The 20229-nt window shown below is 45.0% G+C and overlaps 1 protein-coding gene across 2 annotated transcripts in view; it reads right to left on the bottom strand.

Annotated features, from left to right (window-relative positions):
- CRYBG3 (crystallin beta-gamma domain containing 3) overlaps positions 1–20229 on the bottom strand; it is a 2312058-nt gene that overhangs the window by 1389494 nt on the left and 902335 nt on the right. For both annotated transcript variants that reach the window (XM_069639009.1, XM_069639010.1), the window contains one exon: positions 281–395. In XM_069639009.1, coding sequence (XP_069495110.1) covers positions 281–395 — 115 coding nt within the window. The remainder of the gene's footprint in view (positions 1–280; positions 396–20229) is intronic.

Here is a 20229-nt window from a genome sequence, read left to right as displayed (position 1 = left end):
GCAGATACCGGGTGGTGGGCCCTCCAGTATCCGTAGCTAGGAGCTCCGCAGGCACGTCTATCTCCTACGGACGGCCATCTTGAATCCTCCCCTCTGCCCTCTTGTGCCAATTTGCTCAACTCACCACATGAGTAACTAAACTTCAACGAGAGAGAGCAATTCTCTTGTTTCCTCTTCAGCCTGAGCACGCATGAGTGTGAATATATAATTACACAAATGTATGAATCTGCTCACAAATAAAAATAAATAAAAAGTAATTGGCGTGCATGTATTATCATACCATTTGCAAAGGTCGCAAAGATTTCATATCTCCAGGGATGGCTTGTACTTGAGGACGACCAGGTTCCAAAATGGTCATCTTTCCTCTGTAATGGATATCTGAGTAGGCAAGCCAACTGTGGATAAACAGGTAGTAGATTAACCAATTGAAATGTCTGGTTTGTTCACTCACATAAAAGCAAAATAAACCAAAAGTGATGCTGGTAGGGTAGTGATCAGTACAACCCAATGATCTATAAAGTGCCCCTAAAATGGTAGAAACGTCAACATATAGAATAAACACTTGGTTACATTTTCCAAATATTTATTTTCATTTAAGTGAACAAAAAACACAATCAGAACAATGTTTAAGACAAAACAAGCCCACAATAAATGCACATACTGCAAGCGAGTTTTCAAAAGCATTCATAAATAGATTCTGATTTAATTGTCTCACATTCAGGTATCTAACATCAATGAGCAACAATTAGGATAAGCTTAGTTAACGGCTTCAAAATGAATGCCCAGAAACCCATGTATTTATCAATATATTGCATAGCTACAAAACTAAGCAATTCTCAATTGTTTGACCATGTTTACAAAAGAAATGCTTATAAATTATCAAATTTCACAGTCAATTTATTAAAGACAAAATCAAATACATGTACAACAATTTCTCTACACTATTTTATACAGGATTATTAGTATAGGTTTAAAAAGGTCCGGTAACTCTGCATGTTGACAACCTATTCACACTATTTGAATGTCATGTTCCAAAAAAAAGAAAAAGCATTGGTGACAGTAAGATACACATTTTGGACAGAGCCCATCATTTAAATCTTGCACATATGTTGACCAGATAAAGATGTGCAAGAAAAAGATTATCAACACTTTTGTCTTTTGGCACATTCGAAAGGTACAGAGGACCACCTTTGTCACTTCTTTTCATGCACATGGGGCCTTCCTGGGGGCCGGAAATAAATTAAAAAAGACCAAGAAGTAGTATAGGATCCTGGCGGTTGTTCAAACAATATTTCTATTGCAGAATGAAAAGGGAACAAAAACGGAACTAAATAACTGTTTAACTAAATAAACCCTCAAATTCAGGAAATTATCTATATCACATTGCGGAAAATGTTTTACTAATGCCATTTCATTCTATGGTGGTATAAAAACAATGCCTCTCCATATATGTCCTTAATTTCTCATTGAGATCCAAAAAGAAAAATGAGAATCAAGCCATGACCTAAATGATTGAATCATGAAAATGAAGAATGTTTCCTTACTACCTAGTCATCATCTCTGTAGTGCAAGAATGTCACTACTTGTTATCAGGAGATGAAATTATCCTGATTACACAATACTCATGCCATTATTATTATATTAGAATTGTTCTTTTATAGCACGCTTAAAATCGGGGACCAGTTTCTAAGCGCTAGACTTCTAAGACAAACTCATTGCACTCGAGCTATCCTCCCAGCTCATTATTTCGGGTGGTGTTTAACCAAACTTTCTTGAACCAACAATCAAAGACAATCCAAATTAATTATTGGATTTTTCAGCTCATCAATACAGAACCACAAGAAAGAAGGAGGTTTCAATATCCTACCCTGCCCACTCTAGGGATTTTTTTCATGTACATGAAGCACAGGAAATGGAACCAAACAAAGTGTGCGTGACATAGCATTCTATTATGGAAATGGTCTCATAGACACAGAGGTTAGGAAACCTGATCTCATTCTATTAGAAAACGTATCCCTGTCGGTAGTAGGCACAAAGACAATATTTTCTCCAGTCCAGCTGAGTTAGAGATACATCTTTCTAAGCTATTTAGTCACTCTGTTGCTTGTTGACACATAGGAAGTGTCATACCGTACACTTCTAATTTGAGCTGATATGCAGTATGGGTTGCATTTCTTTTTTTAGCATTCTCTTGTTGAATTGACTACAGCTTGCAAGGCAGAGGCGTTGCTAGGAGGGGGCTAAGGGGGCTATAGCCCCTGGTCTTTTGGTTGTAGCCCCGGATAGAATCTCAGGAGCTACAACCAAAAGGCTAGCTAGCCCCGAGTCCCGACATTAGCGTAGCCCCAGATCTTTTTCAGACCTAGCAACACCCCTGTTGCAAGGGTTGGCATTAAGGACATACATTTTAGATTTTGTTCAGTTATTTGCACCATGACATCAGGAACAGATGTTTTTCGTCCATGTAGCTCATGGATTTGTCTACTATTTAAGATGGATTTTGCATCTTTAGTAAGCAGACCAATTCAAATGCTTTTTAAGATGTTAGCATAGGTGAGGTCTGCAGACTGGCGCATGTTTTACGTTAGTTCTCTGTAGTGAAAATGCTGCCAGAGATTTACATTTCCAATGCTGCCGATGGTATTTCGGCATTGTTTGTGACCTAATGTTTTGAAAATAGGTTGACCTTTCACTGGTGTTAACTGTAGGAGGACTCCAAAAACAATAACATGTTTTCCTCTAAACAGTTCTTCGTAGTTGGTTTTTAGGACTTCTTGCATTCTGAGATGAATTAAAGCCAACATGAGGTTGGAAACCATGCTTACTTCATCTATCAGGAGCACTTACATTTGCTTTAGAATTCTGAGTACTTCAGTAGCAGCTTCTGCTGATAATTTGTAGTATTCTAATTTGTATTGGTGTTCTATGGGGAGGAGCAGTAGTCGGTGTAAAGTTACATCTCCTATGTTGAAGGCAGCTAAACGTGTGGGTGATATTAGTATAGCGAAATGTTAAGTTTTGTAGAAATGTGCTGATTATTTTAATTACGAATGTTTTACTAGAACCAGCTTCACCACTTACATACAGGAGCAGAGGTTTACAATGTTTACAGCTACAGGTTTTAGTTTCATGTTTAAAACCATGTTCAATTTCTTCAGTGACTTCTAGATACATGGCGAGTTGTTCATCATTTAGCTGCAATTCCAGCACTGACAAGTCTTCCTCAGATAGCTTATATTGACACATGGCATTTTCTACCTCAGTCATGGCTATTTCTGCTTCATTTAGAATGAGTAGTTCTACAGTGTTTCTTGGCTTCCTGTAAGGGAAGGTTGACTGCCCTCAGGAGTGTCTGTTTAGTTGAGCTTCAATTTCTTCCTCTTATTGGTGTTCATTGTCCAACATTTGCTTGTATTGTTTGAAATTGTCATTTGTTATACTGCTTTAATTTGCTTTGAATGTAGCTTCAAATGATTCATAGTCACCTAATAATTATTAGTAGGGCCATGTAATATAGTCATCTATGTTGCGGAGATTTAAATGATAACTTTATATGATTAACTAGACTGGGTTTGGTGTGTTTCACTAGGCTTCCTTTAGAAGTTGAGACTGAATATTTGCCAGTTATGTCATTTGATGTGACATTGTTTTTGTAGGTGTACTAGCTGTTGGGATAATTTGCGGCTAATGTTTTCTATCTCTTGGCAGGATTTTAGTACTCTTTTTCGGGATGAAGCTGGTCCAAGATTTAGCCAGACAATGTGTTCAGATTTGTCATATAAGTCTGTACCTAAAATTGTCTGCAGCTTCGTAGCACCCACATTCTCTTTGGGAAAGCAATTTTTATACCGAAGCTGTACAATTTTTGTGATAGTATTTTATCAGATGATATGTCATCCGAGAGGTCTTTTAGCTCTGTTTTCACAGCTTTGGTGAGATAGGCTGTGACATATCTTGCAACTGTATTGGAATTGTCTGTCATGTATTGTATGTTTATGTTTGCATTCCACCAGAGGGCAATGATTTCATTGTTATTGATGTATCTGGATGCTTCATCCCTTTTAATGTTGTATGTATTTTTAGGGAATTTGCCTTATACGCGGTGTCTAACAGAAGACATCAAGCTATTTACTTTTCTTTTTTGCAAACTGGTCTAGGGAAGTTAAAGCAACATTTGGTATAGTATTTGCCTTTGTTTTTATAGCTATGTCGGCAGTATTTGTCACACTTACGCTTTTGGAAGCATAACACTTGCTTAGTAGGTCACTATCTGTGGTTTCTGAAGGGATGTTGCAGGTAATGTATTTTTCAATAAACAAAACAAAAAGTGGCGTCACTATCATGGCCAAATTTAGGAGCATCTTTTATCCACAAAAGCATGTGGATGTGTGGTGCTCCTCTGGATTGATATTTTTTTCTTCAAAAGAAGTGTTGCTCTTCTCCGAGCGGTGGGGTAGTTTTGTTGCAGATAAACTGCAACATGGCAATGAAGCGATGGTGAAGCACTTTGACACATTGACAGGGTCAAGCGAACAGAGTTCTCCTGGTGTTTTTATATATATTCCATCTTTATTTTGGTTTGCAGTGCGTAAGAAGTTGTGCAAGTCATCACATGCGTATTCTGCAAAAGTTAAAGTAACAAACCCATGTGGGTGGGCCCATCTTCCTTAGCATATAACATACATCGTGACATATTAGTGTGACATGAGAACCAGTATTCTTTTGTACCACACGTTTGCCAAGAAACATGTAATACTTCACTGGAAAACTTAATCTTTGTCTTTTATTTTTTTAAGCAGTTGGGCAGCGAGTGTTTAAAAAGTTAGAGCCTGTTTTTAATGTGTTTGCAACTCCATAACAGAGTTGCTAGTTCACTTTCTAAGAGGAGGTGGAAAATGTATTCGACATTTTGGCTGAATCTGGTGTCTTCAGAATACATTCTTAAAGAGCAATATTCTGATGCGCTAATTTGCGGACCTTTCATCATAGCTTCCTCTTTTGTTCTGTAGGAAAGAGTAGAGGAAAAGAATGTGATTCTACACTTTTTTCCCCATATGCTTATTGGGGATCCTTTGGCTTGTTGCATTTGATATGTTTCTAATGCACTGTCAATTGCATCTTTGGAGTGTAGTGGGTGAATTATATACTGGTCTGAAAGGTTGGCTGCAGTAACAGGATCTACACGTTCAAATTAGCCAGTTGCTGGTGAGTTCTGAATAATTTGGGTGGTTACTCAAGTTATCCTCGATGTTTATATCTTTGTAGATCGTTTTCTTTTAGTTATTGTAGGGCTTGTCTAACTTTGATTAAGGCTACCAGTTGTTGCCAAATTTTGTCTTTTGTTGGCACACCATTAACTAGTACCATCAAACATTGATCTTTTGGTCGTTGTACTCCTAGAGTTTGTACATTTTCTTTTAGATCTAATTTGCAAATATTCTACTTTGCCATGTTTTTTTAAAATAACTTGGATGGAGGTAATTTGGCTAATTTCGGTTGAAGGCGTATTATAGCTTGAAATTGTGCACTGTTTGTATTATAATGCTCTTGTACAAGTTAAACTGTTAGATAGGTTTCAGAAGTGGGAATATTTCTAAGTTATTAGTGATAGCATTTGGTTATTGTCAAGCATTGTGCTGCAGTACGTGCAAACTGCTGAGGGGGTCAGTTATTTTGTATTTAGTTTCTGCTGTTAGATATAAAGCTAATTGGAACCATTGGAATTCTTCATTTTCTTCTATTTTGTATGCCATATCTACTATTTTTGTGCTCTTTTTATAAAACTTTCAGCGACAACAGACATATTTGGTCTGGTATTTCAGCAGATGCGTTTTGAAGCTTACCTAGTTCTTTTTTGTATGTCTTTATTTAGGACGTTGGTGTTTATGAAGTTTTCGGTAATGATTTCTGAAGGTACAGAATTTTCAAAGTCACCTTCAGATCCAAAGTACTTACGTTGGATGTGCGCTTTTTTGAAGTTCTTTGGCTGTTCCATGTAGGAGAATGTTATTGGAATGTTACAGTTCTAGAGCAGGACTATTTGCATAGATTAGTCGATGCACAAGATTGCGTATAGTAGAATGGTGTGCTGCTAACATTTTGATGTCTTTGCAAGCAGTTCCTAAAATGCAGGCTAATAAATGTCCTCACAGACCAGTGTGGCTGCGTACTGGACAGGAGTCTATGGTTTGTAATGTTTTCATTTTCCTTCTGTCTTTTAGTTTCAAATAGTTATTGCAGAATTGTAATAAAGATTTAAAGGATTGTTGGCGTACATTACACATTGAGTTGCATGTACATTTGTACACTGGGCGGTTTGTTTGGGGAAAGGAGCATTTGGTTCAAAGTTTGTTGGGGACTTTTGTTCTATAAGGATTTCTTTTGCCATAATGGTGTGGTCCATCATTTCATATCCTCGACGTTATTGTCTATGGCAATAGTTTTTTGTTGTTTTTGTTTATAATTTTCTTTATTGAAATATGGTTCTGTGCTGCTTGTGCTAATCAATTCGCCATTACAGAAGTTTGAAAAGGTTTGTATATTGACAATGCGCATGTTTAGAATTAGTTTTTGTAATGTACTAATTAATTTAGTTAGTGGTTTCATTCTGTTTAAAATCAGTGGTTTCATTCTGTTTAAAATCAATACAAAAATGTTCTCTTTAGTTGAAAAGTGCTGTCAATTAGACCTTGCAGGATTAGTCTCCTGCAATACTTTTTAAGGGTACATTGCGACTTTTCAGCTATTTTTATAAGATTGTGACACACTCTACGGTGGAACATTTTCTGTAACGGACATTTTTTGGATTGCTTTACCATGACTAAGTTAACACTGGTAGATAGAGGGTTAGTTAGTAGTGCTGTTCTTTGTACATAATATTTTACAAGAGGGGCATTACCTTTTCTAGTCATGGCTGGTTTAGTTTTGTTTAATGAGATTACTAGCGCTTTTTTAAATGTTTTATGTACATTGTTTTCGAGGTGTATGACTTTATGGTATAGTTTCATTCTTATCTGCTCTTTCTTTTTTCTTTCTTTACTATGGAGTTGCTTTTTAGTAGGCATTTTGTTGTGTCTGTTGATAAAAGATTAAGTTTGCGTTGGAAAGGGGGGCGTGGCTAACTAGCCATGGTGTAGGACGTGCCTTACTGAAGCAGCTCCCGATGATCAGACGTAGATCAGAAGATTTACGCTAAAAAATGACCCATGTACTTTATAAATGACTACAAAGATGTCGGAAAAGGGGCCCCACAACACCTGAAGGAAGCAAGTTAATCGGGTGAAGCATCACGGAGAATCAGAACTTTTAAGAATGTGGCTCAGTGAAAATGAAGACACACAAAATGGCGGACAACAAAGCGACCGAAGCTGCGACCGCAGAAGTGACTGAGCCGTATTATGGAGATTAAGAAGAGGACTGGCTTTTAACATTCGCGCCGCGCCGTGCCTTGGTGCCCGTGTGATTCCAGTGTTCTAAGCAACGTTTGTTTACAGAACATACCGCAGTATCACATTTTAGTCAACAATAGGACCCGGTGCGGTGGATAGAACTGTGCGGCGGATACAGTAGCCGCGGTCTGAGAACTTTTTGCTACAATATGCAGTGAGCCTCCAGACACAGATGGAACATTCCGGGCGACCACAGAGTTTACGGAAAGAATACAGTGTTATCTCATACGAATAGCAACGAAGGAGCCGCGCTGTGTGTGAGGAGCCAGCGTGGCTAGCGGGATACATTCTTGCCCGCAATTACACACGGAAGCTGAGGCAAGATACTGAACGTAACGGCTCCCTGACATTGTGTCGGAACATTAAGTACCCTGCATGAATGTAAGTCTCGGATTGAACTGTGCGCGGATGCAGCAGCCGTGTCATGAGAACTTTTTTCTACAATAAGTTGCAAGCCTTCAGACACAGACAGCACGTTCCGGGTGACCGCAGAGCTATGGAAAGGATACAGTGATATCTCAAATAAATAGCAGCGTAGATGCCGTGCTGTGTGCGAGGAGCCAGTGCGGCTAGCTGGATACATTCTTGCCCATAATTACACACAGAAACTGAGGCAAGATACTGGATGGGACGGTTCCCAGCCAGTGTGTCCGGAAAATAAGTACCCTACCTGAACGAAATCCCACATTAGTGCCCAAAGAATACAGACATCAGATGCCAAGGAAGGAGGAAGGACCTTCCCACTCTGCAGGAGACATATGCCTAAGTGACTAATCTGGTAATGATGCCTCATAGGGTAAATGAGCGCATGGAGCTATGTACCATATGAACCTTGAGGCGCAATGGTGGTAAAGATAGAAGTACATCTAAGGGCCCTAGTGAACAAATGAGTTGGCCATTGATTGTCACGACTGGGGGGAACATGGCATGCAGGGTGAAACCAGATTACTGACGGTCCTTGTGGGACCTCTGTGAACGTCGACACGAGCGTACAGAGAATAGAGCACCCAGCATACGGATAGCCCTGCCAGGAGTCAGAGGAGGCCTATAGGAAGTAATAACGGTCATAGACGTGGGAGAATACAACCCGCTTGAAATAAGACGACGCATATGAACACATACTGCAGCTCTTCGAGGGTAACGCTCCCAGGCCTAGACTGTCCTTCTGGTGTCACAGCAGAACGAAGGGGCAGAACTGGCACACTACGAACAAACTAAAACTAGACATACAGTCAGGATTGCAGGATGTCGGTGAGAGGAGTTAAGGCCAACCCACGATGGAAGCCTTTGCCAAGACACAGCAGACTCCTACCGCATCGGCACAAAGTGCTGCAGCTGCATCCGCGGAAGGTACTCTGGCAAAAGGAAACCACTTGATCCTAACGGCTATAACGGAGTTGAAAACCTCATGGGGGATAGCAATGGCGGACCTACGAACTTCCCTGGAGACCAAAATAGGTGCAGTAGGAATAGGTCACCCTGCTGCGACACGATGTCAGGGCGCTGGCAGACAGAACGAGTAGACTAGAGAGTGCGGGGAAAACCAACACAGAAACCAGCACCAGTAACACAAAGGAGGTTCATATAATAAAGCAGCTGGTGGCTAACCTCGAGAACCGTGCGGAGGAAGCTGAAGGAAGGGCGAGATGGAACAAAATCCACGTGGTCGGTCTGCCAGAAGGGGAAGAAGGCCAGGACCCCACGGACTATGTGGAGAATATGATCCTGCACGAAATAGGCGCCGACAAACTCTCACAAGGATTTACAGTGGAGTGAGCACATAGGGCCCTGATGAGGAAACCGTGGCCTAGCCCCCCACCCCCCCCAGGGCAATGATTGCAAAGATCCTGAACTATAAAGACAGGGAGAAGATCTTGGAGTACTTTTGTAAAGGTGGAATGATAGAGAGATCATCGGCGACCGTCACGGCGTATCCTGACTATACAATGCTAGTGCAGAGACAGCGTTACAACTATGTGGCGATCAAGAGAAGACTACGCACGGCTGGAATCAAATACATGCTTTTGTATCCCGCGAAGCTAAAAGTCTTGCATAAAAGTAGAGTGTTCTTCTTTGATACCCCAGAGGAAGCGGTGGCATGGCTGGACTTACAGGGCTGCCCGGAACGAGAGGAGGAGCAGGTCCACGAGGAGCGCGATAAGTGATGGGGATATTTCATGCATATTGAAACGATATATGGGAGGGTTATCCCAGTAGAGACTATGGTAGAGATAACAGTGGAAGGGTACAGACGGCTAACGCTGAAATTACATTATGATACTCTTGAATTTGTTGGACTTGTTGGACTGGAATATAGAGTATAAAGCACATAAGTAAATTGGGTAGCATTGAGCGTGGTGAATTTGAAGCAATTAGGAGCAGCAGGATGAAGGCACCCTACCCCCCGGGAAGTAGTAGTAAGACAGCCATTAGGGCGACTTTACCCTGCTGAGCTGCGAGTACAGGCTATTGCCAGAAAGGGCTAGATGCGGGAGTGCCGGAGATCCAGGGATGGAGCTGTGCAACAGTTGGGGAGGGCATTGTTGGGGCAGGAAAGGGAGTTGGGTGTGGGAGGTTGGGGTGTATGATGTGTTTTTTGTTAAGGGGTGTTCAAGTTGGGAAACGGGCCTACATAGAAGGGGAATATACTGGGATTTGGACTGCACTGGTGAGTGGTGGGGTGGGACTTTGATAGGCCATGGGGGATCTTAAAATAATCACTTGGAATGTCAGAGGGCTCAATAGCTATTTAAAGAGGAACAAAGTTATGCTATACCTCCGCAGACATAGCCCTGCTGCAGGAGACTCACCTGACGCGGGATAAGATGGAGATGATCAGGAAGAAATGGAGGGGAACTGTTGTGGGCTCATCATATTCGGTTTACGGTAGAGGAGTAATCATCTGGGTGGCGCTGCATGTCCCGTTTCAATTGTTACAGACGATAGTGGAAACGGACGGAAGGATGGTCATAATGAGGGGATTGGTGGAAAACAAGGAGATGAGCATTATAAATACGTACTCTCCAAATAAAAAAAACAGCGGCATATTTCAGAACTCTATGTAACAATCTCAGCACGTGTGTGGGGAGAGCGGTGATTTGGGGAGGAGACTTTAATTGTGTACTAAATCCTAAGGTGGACAGATCAGATGGGAAAATGGATAGACCCGCCCCAGCTGCCAAGGCATTTGTAGACACTGCTGGATGATTTTGGGCTTGGGATGTATGGAGGTCATACCAACCCCGGGAAAGGCAATATTCGCACTACTCCGCTGCTCAGCAACTACATACTAGGTTGGACTATTTTTTTTCCATGCCAGAGATAGTAAAAGAGATTACGCAGACAGAATATAAAGCGAGGGTCCTCTCAGACCACTCGCCATTAATCCTAAAATGGCAATATCGACCCCCGAGAGTGAGGATCCCGACATGGTGCCTCAGAACAGAGGCGCTGAAAGACCCCGTTTTCAGCGAAGACATGAGGGAGGAGACTATTAACTATTTTGAGATCAACACTGGCAGTGTGGACTCAGCGGGTATGCTTTGGAAGGCCTTTAAAGTTGTGATGAGAGGGGTAGCCATGGCAAAGTCCAAAGGGTTGCAAGGTGGGATCCTGGCTGAGCTGCAGGAGACAGAGGAAGAATTAGAGAGAGCGTTGAGGAGAGAAGATATTACATGGGATGACACTGAATTAATACTCAGGATGCAATGAAATGTGCTGAGCATTGGGAGAGGCTGTGTAACCTTAACTATAAAAAATACATAGAGAGACAGCATGCAGGAGGGGATAAACCAGGAAGGATCTTGGAATGGCTATATAAGATTGAGACCCCCCCCAGGCCCACGATTAGAACAATAAGGAAGATAGGGACATGGTAGACATCCAAGAAGGGGTTTATCAAGAGTTTGCAGAGTGTTACAAGTCATTATATGGGGATGGTGAGGAGAGTAATCACACAGAGATAGTAAATACATTGGAGGATATAGGACTGCCGCAGATTAGTGCTGAGGAGCGAGAGGGGTTGGATGCACCGATTACTTTAGAAGAATTAGAAGAGGTGGTGCGGCAGTTGCCCACCTGCAAGACCCCGGGGGCTGATGGACTCCCAAGTGAATTCTACAAAACATTTAAGGGAGAGGTGCTCCCCCCACTTTTAGAGATGCTGAATGAGGCATATGAGATTGGTAGATTGCCAGAGAAGCGATTATAATACCGCTCCCCAAACCCAATAAACCTGGACATAGATGTGGTTCGTATAGACCTCTATCGATGTTGAATCAGGACAGTAAAATACTCACGGCCGTGCTGGCAAATAGAATGAGGAGGGTGATTGGTAAATTAATACATCCTGACCAGACAGGGTATGTTCTGAATAGGAACATATCCAACAATCTCAGGTGACTCCATCGAATTATTGAGCATGGAAACGAGAACGAAGATGAATTGGCAATAGTCTCACTGACTCGGTCAAGTGGCCGTGGCCGATGGCGGCCTTGGCTGGTTATGGAAGGGTCTGGATACCTACATTGGGCAACATTTTTATATAGTGAGCCGTTGGCTAGAGTTAAAACGGGGGCAGTGATATCAGAAAGGTGGCAACTCCGTAGAGCTACTAGACAAGGATGTCCATGGTCTGCTATGCTTTATATACTGGCCCTAGAACCCCTAGCGATATACCTGAGGCAGCAGTATGTCATGATAGGCATTGCCGCGGGAGGGGAACTGCACTTAATTTCACTGTATGTAGATGATATATTGTTGTATTTGCGATACCCGGAAGAAAATCTCCGATACATCCTGGAGGTGATGGAGAAATATGCGGGGCTGTCTGGTATAGCTGTGAACCCCCAGAAATCTTGCATGTTCCCACTGGGTAGATAAAGGGATCCCATTAATGCAGCTACCGGTGTTACAGATACCATGGAAAGTTAGTACATTTCGATATCTTGGGATAGATTTACATCATACGGTGGAAGAGGAGCATAAGCATAATACAGAGGTAGCAATTCTGGGTGAAGCTGCCTTTGGCAATGATGGGTCGGGGTGCAATGTTAAAGATGGTGGTCCTACCCAGGCTCTTGCATTATTTTGGGAATATACCAAACTTGATAGCGAGGACATTTTTTACGAGATTGGACGGTATGTGTAGGGATTTCCTTTGGCATGAAACAGAGTGGCCCTCTGGAAATTACAAATTCCATATGAGAAAGGGGGTGTAAAACTGCCTAATTATGAAGTTTATTAAATAGCAAGCCAGCTGCAGTATGTAGCTAAACGGCTCTCAGAGGAGGCAACCTCGGAGTCCAGGCTGTTCCGGCGTGATTGTGCTCCATTCTATTTAAAGGAAATTATGTGGCTGCCTAAGGCAGAAATGAAGGGGCGTCCAAAGATTATAGTACTTGGGTGGAAGGTGTGGCGCAGTGCATGCCAGATGGAGAATCCACTCCCGTGCTCCCCACAGGTACCACTAGTGGCGTTACTGGGTGAAGAAAGGCAACTGAGGATGATGATTAGGAATCACTGGGAACCTGTGGGGATAGCAACAATGGGTGACATATGGCAAGAGGGGACTATAATGGACTTCGAGGTGTTGAGGGACGAAACTGGGTTACACTCGGGCCAGTACATTACGTATCATAGAGTGGTATGGAGAATCAAGATGACATGGTCCGAAGCGGTACTAAGAGAGGAGCCAGACGCCACCATAGATACAATATATGACATAGCGGAAGGGGGACATGAGATTTCCAGAATATATGAGCTGATGATTACCAAAGTGGCAAAAGAGGTAGTACAACTGAGACAAGATTAGGTGGCGGAAGTGAGCGTCCCGATGGGTGATGAGATGTGGGAACGGGCCCAAGGGTATCACAAAAAGGTGTCTAGGAATGCAAGACTGCAGCAGATGCAGCTATATATTACTCATAGAGCATATATGACACCTCAGAGGATAGCCAGATTCATAAATGCAGGACGGCAAGCATGCCCAAATGTGATGAGGAAAATGCTGTTTGAATAAACTAAAAAATGTTTAAAAAAAAAGTTTACGTTGGAAAGTTGTGCAATGTATATGCATGTATGGTGCATTGGTTTATGGGTGTGTTTGTAAAAATGAGTAGAGTGCTGTTTGATTGTGAGGTGGTATATTAGGTGTGGTTGGGAAGGTTGTGAGAGTAAGTCTGCAGAGGTGCGATAGTGTTGTGAGTAAGGGAGTGGTGGTGTGATGGAGTCTGTAGGGTGATCGTGCTGTTCTGAGCAACAGAGTGGGTGTTGCAATGGTGGTGTGTAGATTAGAATAGTAAGAGGGTAAATGGTAGAATATAATGGGCTAGAGTGAAAGAAACATTGGTTTGAAAAGAGTAGTCTGGGGTAAAATATAGTGGAACTGTGCTTCTGTAATTACATACATATACATGGTGCATGGTGCATTCATATATTTGGATGCAAAGGTTTTTTTTTTTTTCGGGTGTTGTCTTGGGTAATGTGCTTCTTTCCTGTAATTGTAAAAGAAAGTTAGTGTGGATATGGGGTAATGGCGAAGTACTTTTAGTAAGCAAGGTTTATATTTATGAAGGAAGGAGGAGTGGTGGGCAAAACATTATAAAATTGGTGGACGGTTAAAAATGGTTGCTTTAAGGATCATTTTCATGAAAGTTAAGAAATGCGTATGTGCATTTGTTGAAGCTCAGAGGCCTATAGGTCGGTAGCCAGAGCTTCCAAGTTTGGGTTGCTCGAGAGGTTCACCCCTGTGTTGTCATGAACAGGGATGGTAAATCCAAGGGAGTTACGCTTCAGAGTCCTGCAGAGTTTTAACAGTGAGACATTATTGTCCAAGGACTGCAGTGAAAAATATGAGTGCTTGTCAGGTTCAGAAATCATACTATTAAAACTCTTCTGTGACGAGCCCCAAGGTAGCTCAACGAGGTGTGAACCTCTGCTGCACTGAATTGCACTGCAACGGCGCGAAACCGGAGCGTGGATCGGTTTCCCGAGCGAGCGCAAAGTCCAGGGACCCGAAACGAAGGCCGTTCCCAAGATGGCTGCCGTGCGTTTGCAGTAGCTGGTGACTGAGGCAGAAGACAATGAGCCCCTGAAGCGAATTTAGGCACCGGGCACAGCGTCTACGGGCTCACGTGAGGAGCCGGCTCTGCGTCCGATATCCTGACCCCGACGGAGGTGCTGTGTGGCAGCCGAGGGTGGGCTTCACCCGATCACCCGCGGCAGGTACCGGCCCCGCTGTTAACCGCTGGGCGGGCGCCTCTGCGGACATCCTGAAGCTGCGAACCAGGGGCGCGCCCGGAGGACGAAGCGCAGAGTGGCGGCGCTTAGACTGTGGAAAGGTGCCCGTCACCTGCAGACCATTCCCCTTTGCGAAAGAGAGGGGGAAGGAAAGCCCAGGAGGGCTCAGTGGTGGTGCACACTGCGGACCAGCAACGAGGGACGATCCACGGAGTGACAGCGGGTGCTCCGCTCAGCGTAGAGCGCTCGCACCGAACCCCCCGGCAAACCGAGGCACGGCCCCAACAACCCGACTCCCGAGTGTGCTGCAGGGCGGTAAGGAGCGGGAGATGGTGGGATAGAGAGAACTGGCATCCCCCCGCCTCCCGCAACTGCTAGCCCCCAGCTGGGACCCTGATCTTTATCGATACTCGCCTGTGACTGGGGCTGAACTCTCCTGTAACACCCAAGTCCCCAACAGCACTGTGACACCAACGAAGAGCGGTCCATCGACAGCACCGGGGGATAACCCATAAGACCCCATCACAGCGCCAGGCACGTGTACCGCGCAGAGAAGCAACACGAGAGAATACACATAATCCCTCCAGATTAACCAATACAGCCCACAGCAGTCTCATCCTGCCGCATCAGAAACGATCCTCTCCCTCGGGGAGTAGCATCCTGTGAAGCATAACGTGTGTTGGGAGCAAATCCGGCGGGGTCCCACCCATGCTACTCTGCCTCAGTGTGGTGCCCACTAACCCGGGAACCTGATGGCAAGGGAAGGAACCAAAGTGCTCCAGTGCACGGCGTAAGGCCCCTAGCGAAAAACACAAACCACACTGCCGCCCCCCTGTGCCGAACTGTTTTGTAGACTGAGTATCACGGCCGCTGGTTGCCTGGTTGGCGGACATTGAGATAAAGGTGCACACAAAGTTAGTGCGAATATACGTAATTGCCTTGTATGCCACGGCTAGCGCCGCTGCAAACACCACCACAGTCCCGGCAACAGCGGCCTATCCTATCGAGCAGCACTCCCCCCGTCAAGACCCGACACCAGCCTCCTGCACCAACATCCTACTAAGCAGAAAGATGGGTTAAGATAAGCCCAGGAAAACATCTACACAGAGTAGAATTGATCAATATGCATCTTCTCCAGTGCCTCGCTCACCAGAGAAGCTCCCAGCGGCCGATCTAGATCATGTGGAAGAAAATATCTCCCTCAGAGACATAATGAGCGCCATTGCCAGCTCCAGTACCTCAATGGAAAAAAAGATGGACAATATTGGCGCAGACGTGTCCTTGTTGCGCCACAACCTGCAAAAGCTGACCTCCCGTACGGGAGAAGCAGAGATACGAATCTCAGAAACCGAGGATGGCTTACGTGGAGTTAATCTGTAAGTGTCGAGCATGCTAGCGCGCATTAAAACCCTGGAAGCAAGAGCTGATGACAGTGAAGGCAGATCCAGACACAACAATATCCGCATAGTCGGCCTTTCTGAAAAAGCAGAAGGGGAATGTATGGAACTGTTCCTCGAAGAATGACTGGCAAACACCTATGACGCAGAGTTATTCTCCAGGTTCTTCTCTATCGAGCGTGCCCACCGTATCCCAACTGGCAAGGTTACACCGGGATCTCCACCACGCACAGTCATGGCCAGATTTCTGAATTATAGGGACAGGGACACTGTTCTCCAACTGGCGAGATCAAAGGGCACGGTCACATTTAACGGATCAAGGATAGCCTTCTTCCCTGACTTCACCGTGGAGGTGCAGAAAGCGCGGCAATCATTCGACCCGCTCAAGAAACGACTGCACTCGATGGGTGTCAAGTATGGGCTAATCTTCCCGGCCCAACTCAAGATATTCCACAATGGCACGACCGTGCACTTCACTGACCCTAGAGAAGCGTGGAGCTGGGCTGAGCGTCATATAGAAGGGGACTGGAGCGCCGTGGGAAGAAAGAGGAGGGAACGCAATAGCCCTCGCCCAGAGCGGCCGCCGGAACACGAACCGCAGCAGCAACCACAACTAGAAAGCCCAGAGCAGGGAGATGTATGAAGTAAGAGCAGCTGTGAGCAGTATGATAGAGTCACCAAGTAATGCAACGCTATGGAGCCTCCGCTCCCTACAACAGTCTAATCGCAGAACACATCCAGGCCGGTGGCTAATCAATCAAACACCCGCCCCCCGGACCAAGACTTAAGTTCCAGCACCACACGGAGGTGCTGTAAAGTTTAACCGTTCACATGTTGAAGTTGGGTCGACAGATGCTTCAGTTGAGGGTGGAGCGTAGGGAGGGGGGAGTTGGAGACCACGTTTGTCTACAAATTTTAGCATACAAAGGTACCGAGAGCAATGTAAACTTGGCCCATGCCGCCATTTTGCTGCAAAAGCACCAAAGGAAACACACCTGTGAGACTATACTTCACGCACCAGATGCCACCTGAAGTGGCTCCAGCCACTAGGCGCCTAACACTCATGACATGGAACGTCAATGGGTTAGGCTCCAGTATCAAGAGAAGGCTGGTGTTACAGCACTTGAATCGCCACTCCCCTGTCATAGTCCTACTGACCGAAACCCATCTGGCAGGAACCTCACGCAAATTTTTCCAAAGATCCAATTACCGCACAGCAGTACATGCGGGCTTCTCCATGGGCGCGAGAGGAGTGCTGATACTCATACATAAAAGGCTCCCTCTGGAAATTACGCATACCACACAAGACAAAGGTAGCCGCTATGTACACGTCCAGGAGACAATATGGAATCAAACCCTGGCGATCCTGGCAATATACTGGCCACCCCACCCCCATCTCTACTCAGTGCTCTCCTAGCAGACATTACCCCGATCCTCGCAGAAAATGATGCAGATACATGGGTGCTTGGACGAGACTTTAACGAGGTCATGAACAATGTCTCAAATCGCTCACACCTGAGGGCAAGGAATCCCACTGCCACCACCAAATTGGCTGCATTTGCCTCCGCACTGGGACTATGAGATGCATGGTGCGACATACACAAAGATGTCCGAGAATATTCCTTCCACTCTGGAGTACATGCCTCCATGTCCAGAATAGACTACTTCTTCCTGCCAAATCAAAATGTGCACAAAATATGCAACGCATCCCTACTCCCACGCGATATCTCTGACCACTCTCCGCTGATCCTGGAACTAGAAACAGAGAGACCGTGCCCCCCACCTACATGGCGACTGAACGCCTACTACTTGGGGTTCCCAGAGCTACAGGAGAAGATATTGACAGCCACTTTCAATTACTATGAGCTTAATTCAGGATCGGTCGAGGACCCTACCACGCTATGGGAAGCCTACAAGTCAGTCCTGAGGGGCGACATTTCGTGGACGTCAGCAAAGAAAAAGGACACTGAACAGATTAAGTCTGCCGAAGAAGAGGTGGTGACCAGGGAGGTAGAGCACATCACCAACGATACCCCGGAGACGAATCAAGTGTTAACACTAGCGCAAAAGAAACTCCATAACATATCGCTTGACTGTGCCCAAAAGGCACACTGCGCCATGAGGGCACGCCTTTATGAAACTGGAGAAAAAGCTGAGAAAATGCTCGCTTGGCTGGAGAGACGAGAAGAGGGGCATCGAAAGGTGAAATGTATTAAGACAGCAGATGCAGAACCAGTCTCCACTGATGCGGAGATAGCAGAGCGATTTGCGGATTTCTACGAAAATCTCTACAAGCCCCCGGCCACCACACCAGCCAGTGACACGCTCGACAACATTGATCTCCCAATACTTACCGTGGAACAGGTCACCTGTAGACAGCAAAATAACAGTGGATGAAATATCTGCAGCCATTTCCCAGCTACAAACGGGAATGACGCCAGGACCCAACGGGTTCCCGATCGATATCTGGAAGAAGTTGAACCACCTGGACATATCCACGCAGATGCTCAACATGTTCGAGCACTCCCTAACCAAAGGTAGGCTCCCACCGGACCTCCGTAAGGCCACCATAATTGTGATCCCCGAAGGAAGGCAAACCCCCTGATGAGTGCAGCTCATATAGACCCATATCCCAAAATCTTGGCCAAGTGCTAGCAAATAGACTCCAAGCGGTCATCACAACACTGATAACCCCGGACCAGTGTGGCTTCATGCCCCAAAGGTTGACGAGAATGAATATTCGCAGACTCCATCTGGCATTAAAACGAGCACCCGTGCTACAACAATCACTAGCATTACTGGCCTTTGACTTCGAAAAGGCCTTCGACACTGTTTATTGGGATGCTTTATGGGCGATCATGAGGAAGATGCAATTTGGTGATTCCTTTATAAAATGGGTCCAACTCCTCTATAATTGCCCACCAGCAGAGGTAAGGGTAGACGGCTGGCATTCGCGAATATTCCCATTGGGTAAGGGTACCAGGCAAGTCTGCCCACTTTCGTCTATGCTATTTGCATTAATAATAGAACCGCTAGCAGTCATCCTACGGAGCTCACCCATGTGGTGGGCTTCTGCTGGAACTCAGAGTGGGAGGACAGGGTGTCCCTGTATGCCGATGACCTTCTAGTGTATCTGGGGGACCCGGCGGTCTCCTGCCCTATAGTAACTCAATTACTAGTGGATTATGGGGTCTTTAGCGGACTAAGAGTGAATTGGGTGAAATCGGTGTTCTTTCCGGTAAAAGGGATAGACTGCATTCCGCCTTCCGGCTCCCCATACCGTATTGAAACTACACAGTTCCGATACATTGGCGTCCTAATAGAAAACAGACTTGACAATTATGTAACCCAAAACCTACACCCCCTGATCAAAATATACTCGCAAGATGTAGCTCACTGGGCATCACTGCCATTGACGCTGTTAGGCAGACCAGCACTCTTCAAAATGCTGGCCCTGCCCCGATTCCTCTATATCCTCCAGAACGCCCCTCTCATTATTCTCGTTGTAGAATTCCACTCAATAGACAGAATAACACGTAGGCTCCTATGGGCAGGGAAACACCCGAGAATAGCGCTTAAAACCCTCCAACGCTCAATCTGGGAGGGGGGAATAGGGCTACCGAATATCCAGGTCTACTACTGGGCGTCCCAGATGGCGACAACAAACGACATTCTGCACGGGGACCCAAAACTCCCCCACATACAGGCTGATATTGCTGCCCGTCATGATATGACCCAGATTGAAAGCCTAAACACTAGTGTGAATCGTCACCCTAAGGGCACGATCACAGCCCAAATATGGAGAGATACTCATAAGTACATAGGTTGGGACAACACACTCACCCCGGTCCAGCCCATCTGGAACAGCGTCCATCTTGCAGGTCTTAACAATCTCCCTAAATGGTCGGCTTGGGCAACAGCTGGTATTCATAGCACCGAGCAGGTAAATGCAAATAATCAAATAATCCCGTTTGCTGAAATCTCGTCCACACACAGTCTTCCTGCCACCGAAAGTTTCCACTATAATCAGCTACACCATGCACTAATGGAACAGAGAGGACGCTTACTGGAAATGCCAGAGTGCACACCCATAGAGAGAAATATAGTTATCGACAGTGTGAGCGCCAGGATCACATCCACCATGT

This window comes from Ambystoma mexicanum, chromosome 7q (genome assembly GCF_040938575.1).
Source record: "Ambystoma mexicanum isolate Mex_15411 chromosome 7q, UKY_AmexF1_1, whole genome shotgun sequence".
Lineage (NCBI taxonomy): Eukaryota > Metazoa > Chordata > Amphibia > Caudata > Ambystomatidae > Ambystoma > Ambystoma mexicanum.
Note: the sequence above shows the minus strand (reverse complement) of the source record. Positions and strands in the feature narration are given on the sequence as shown.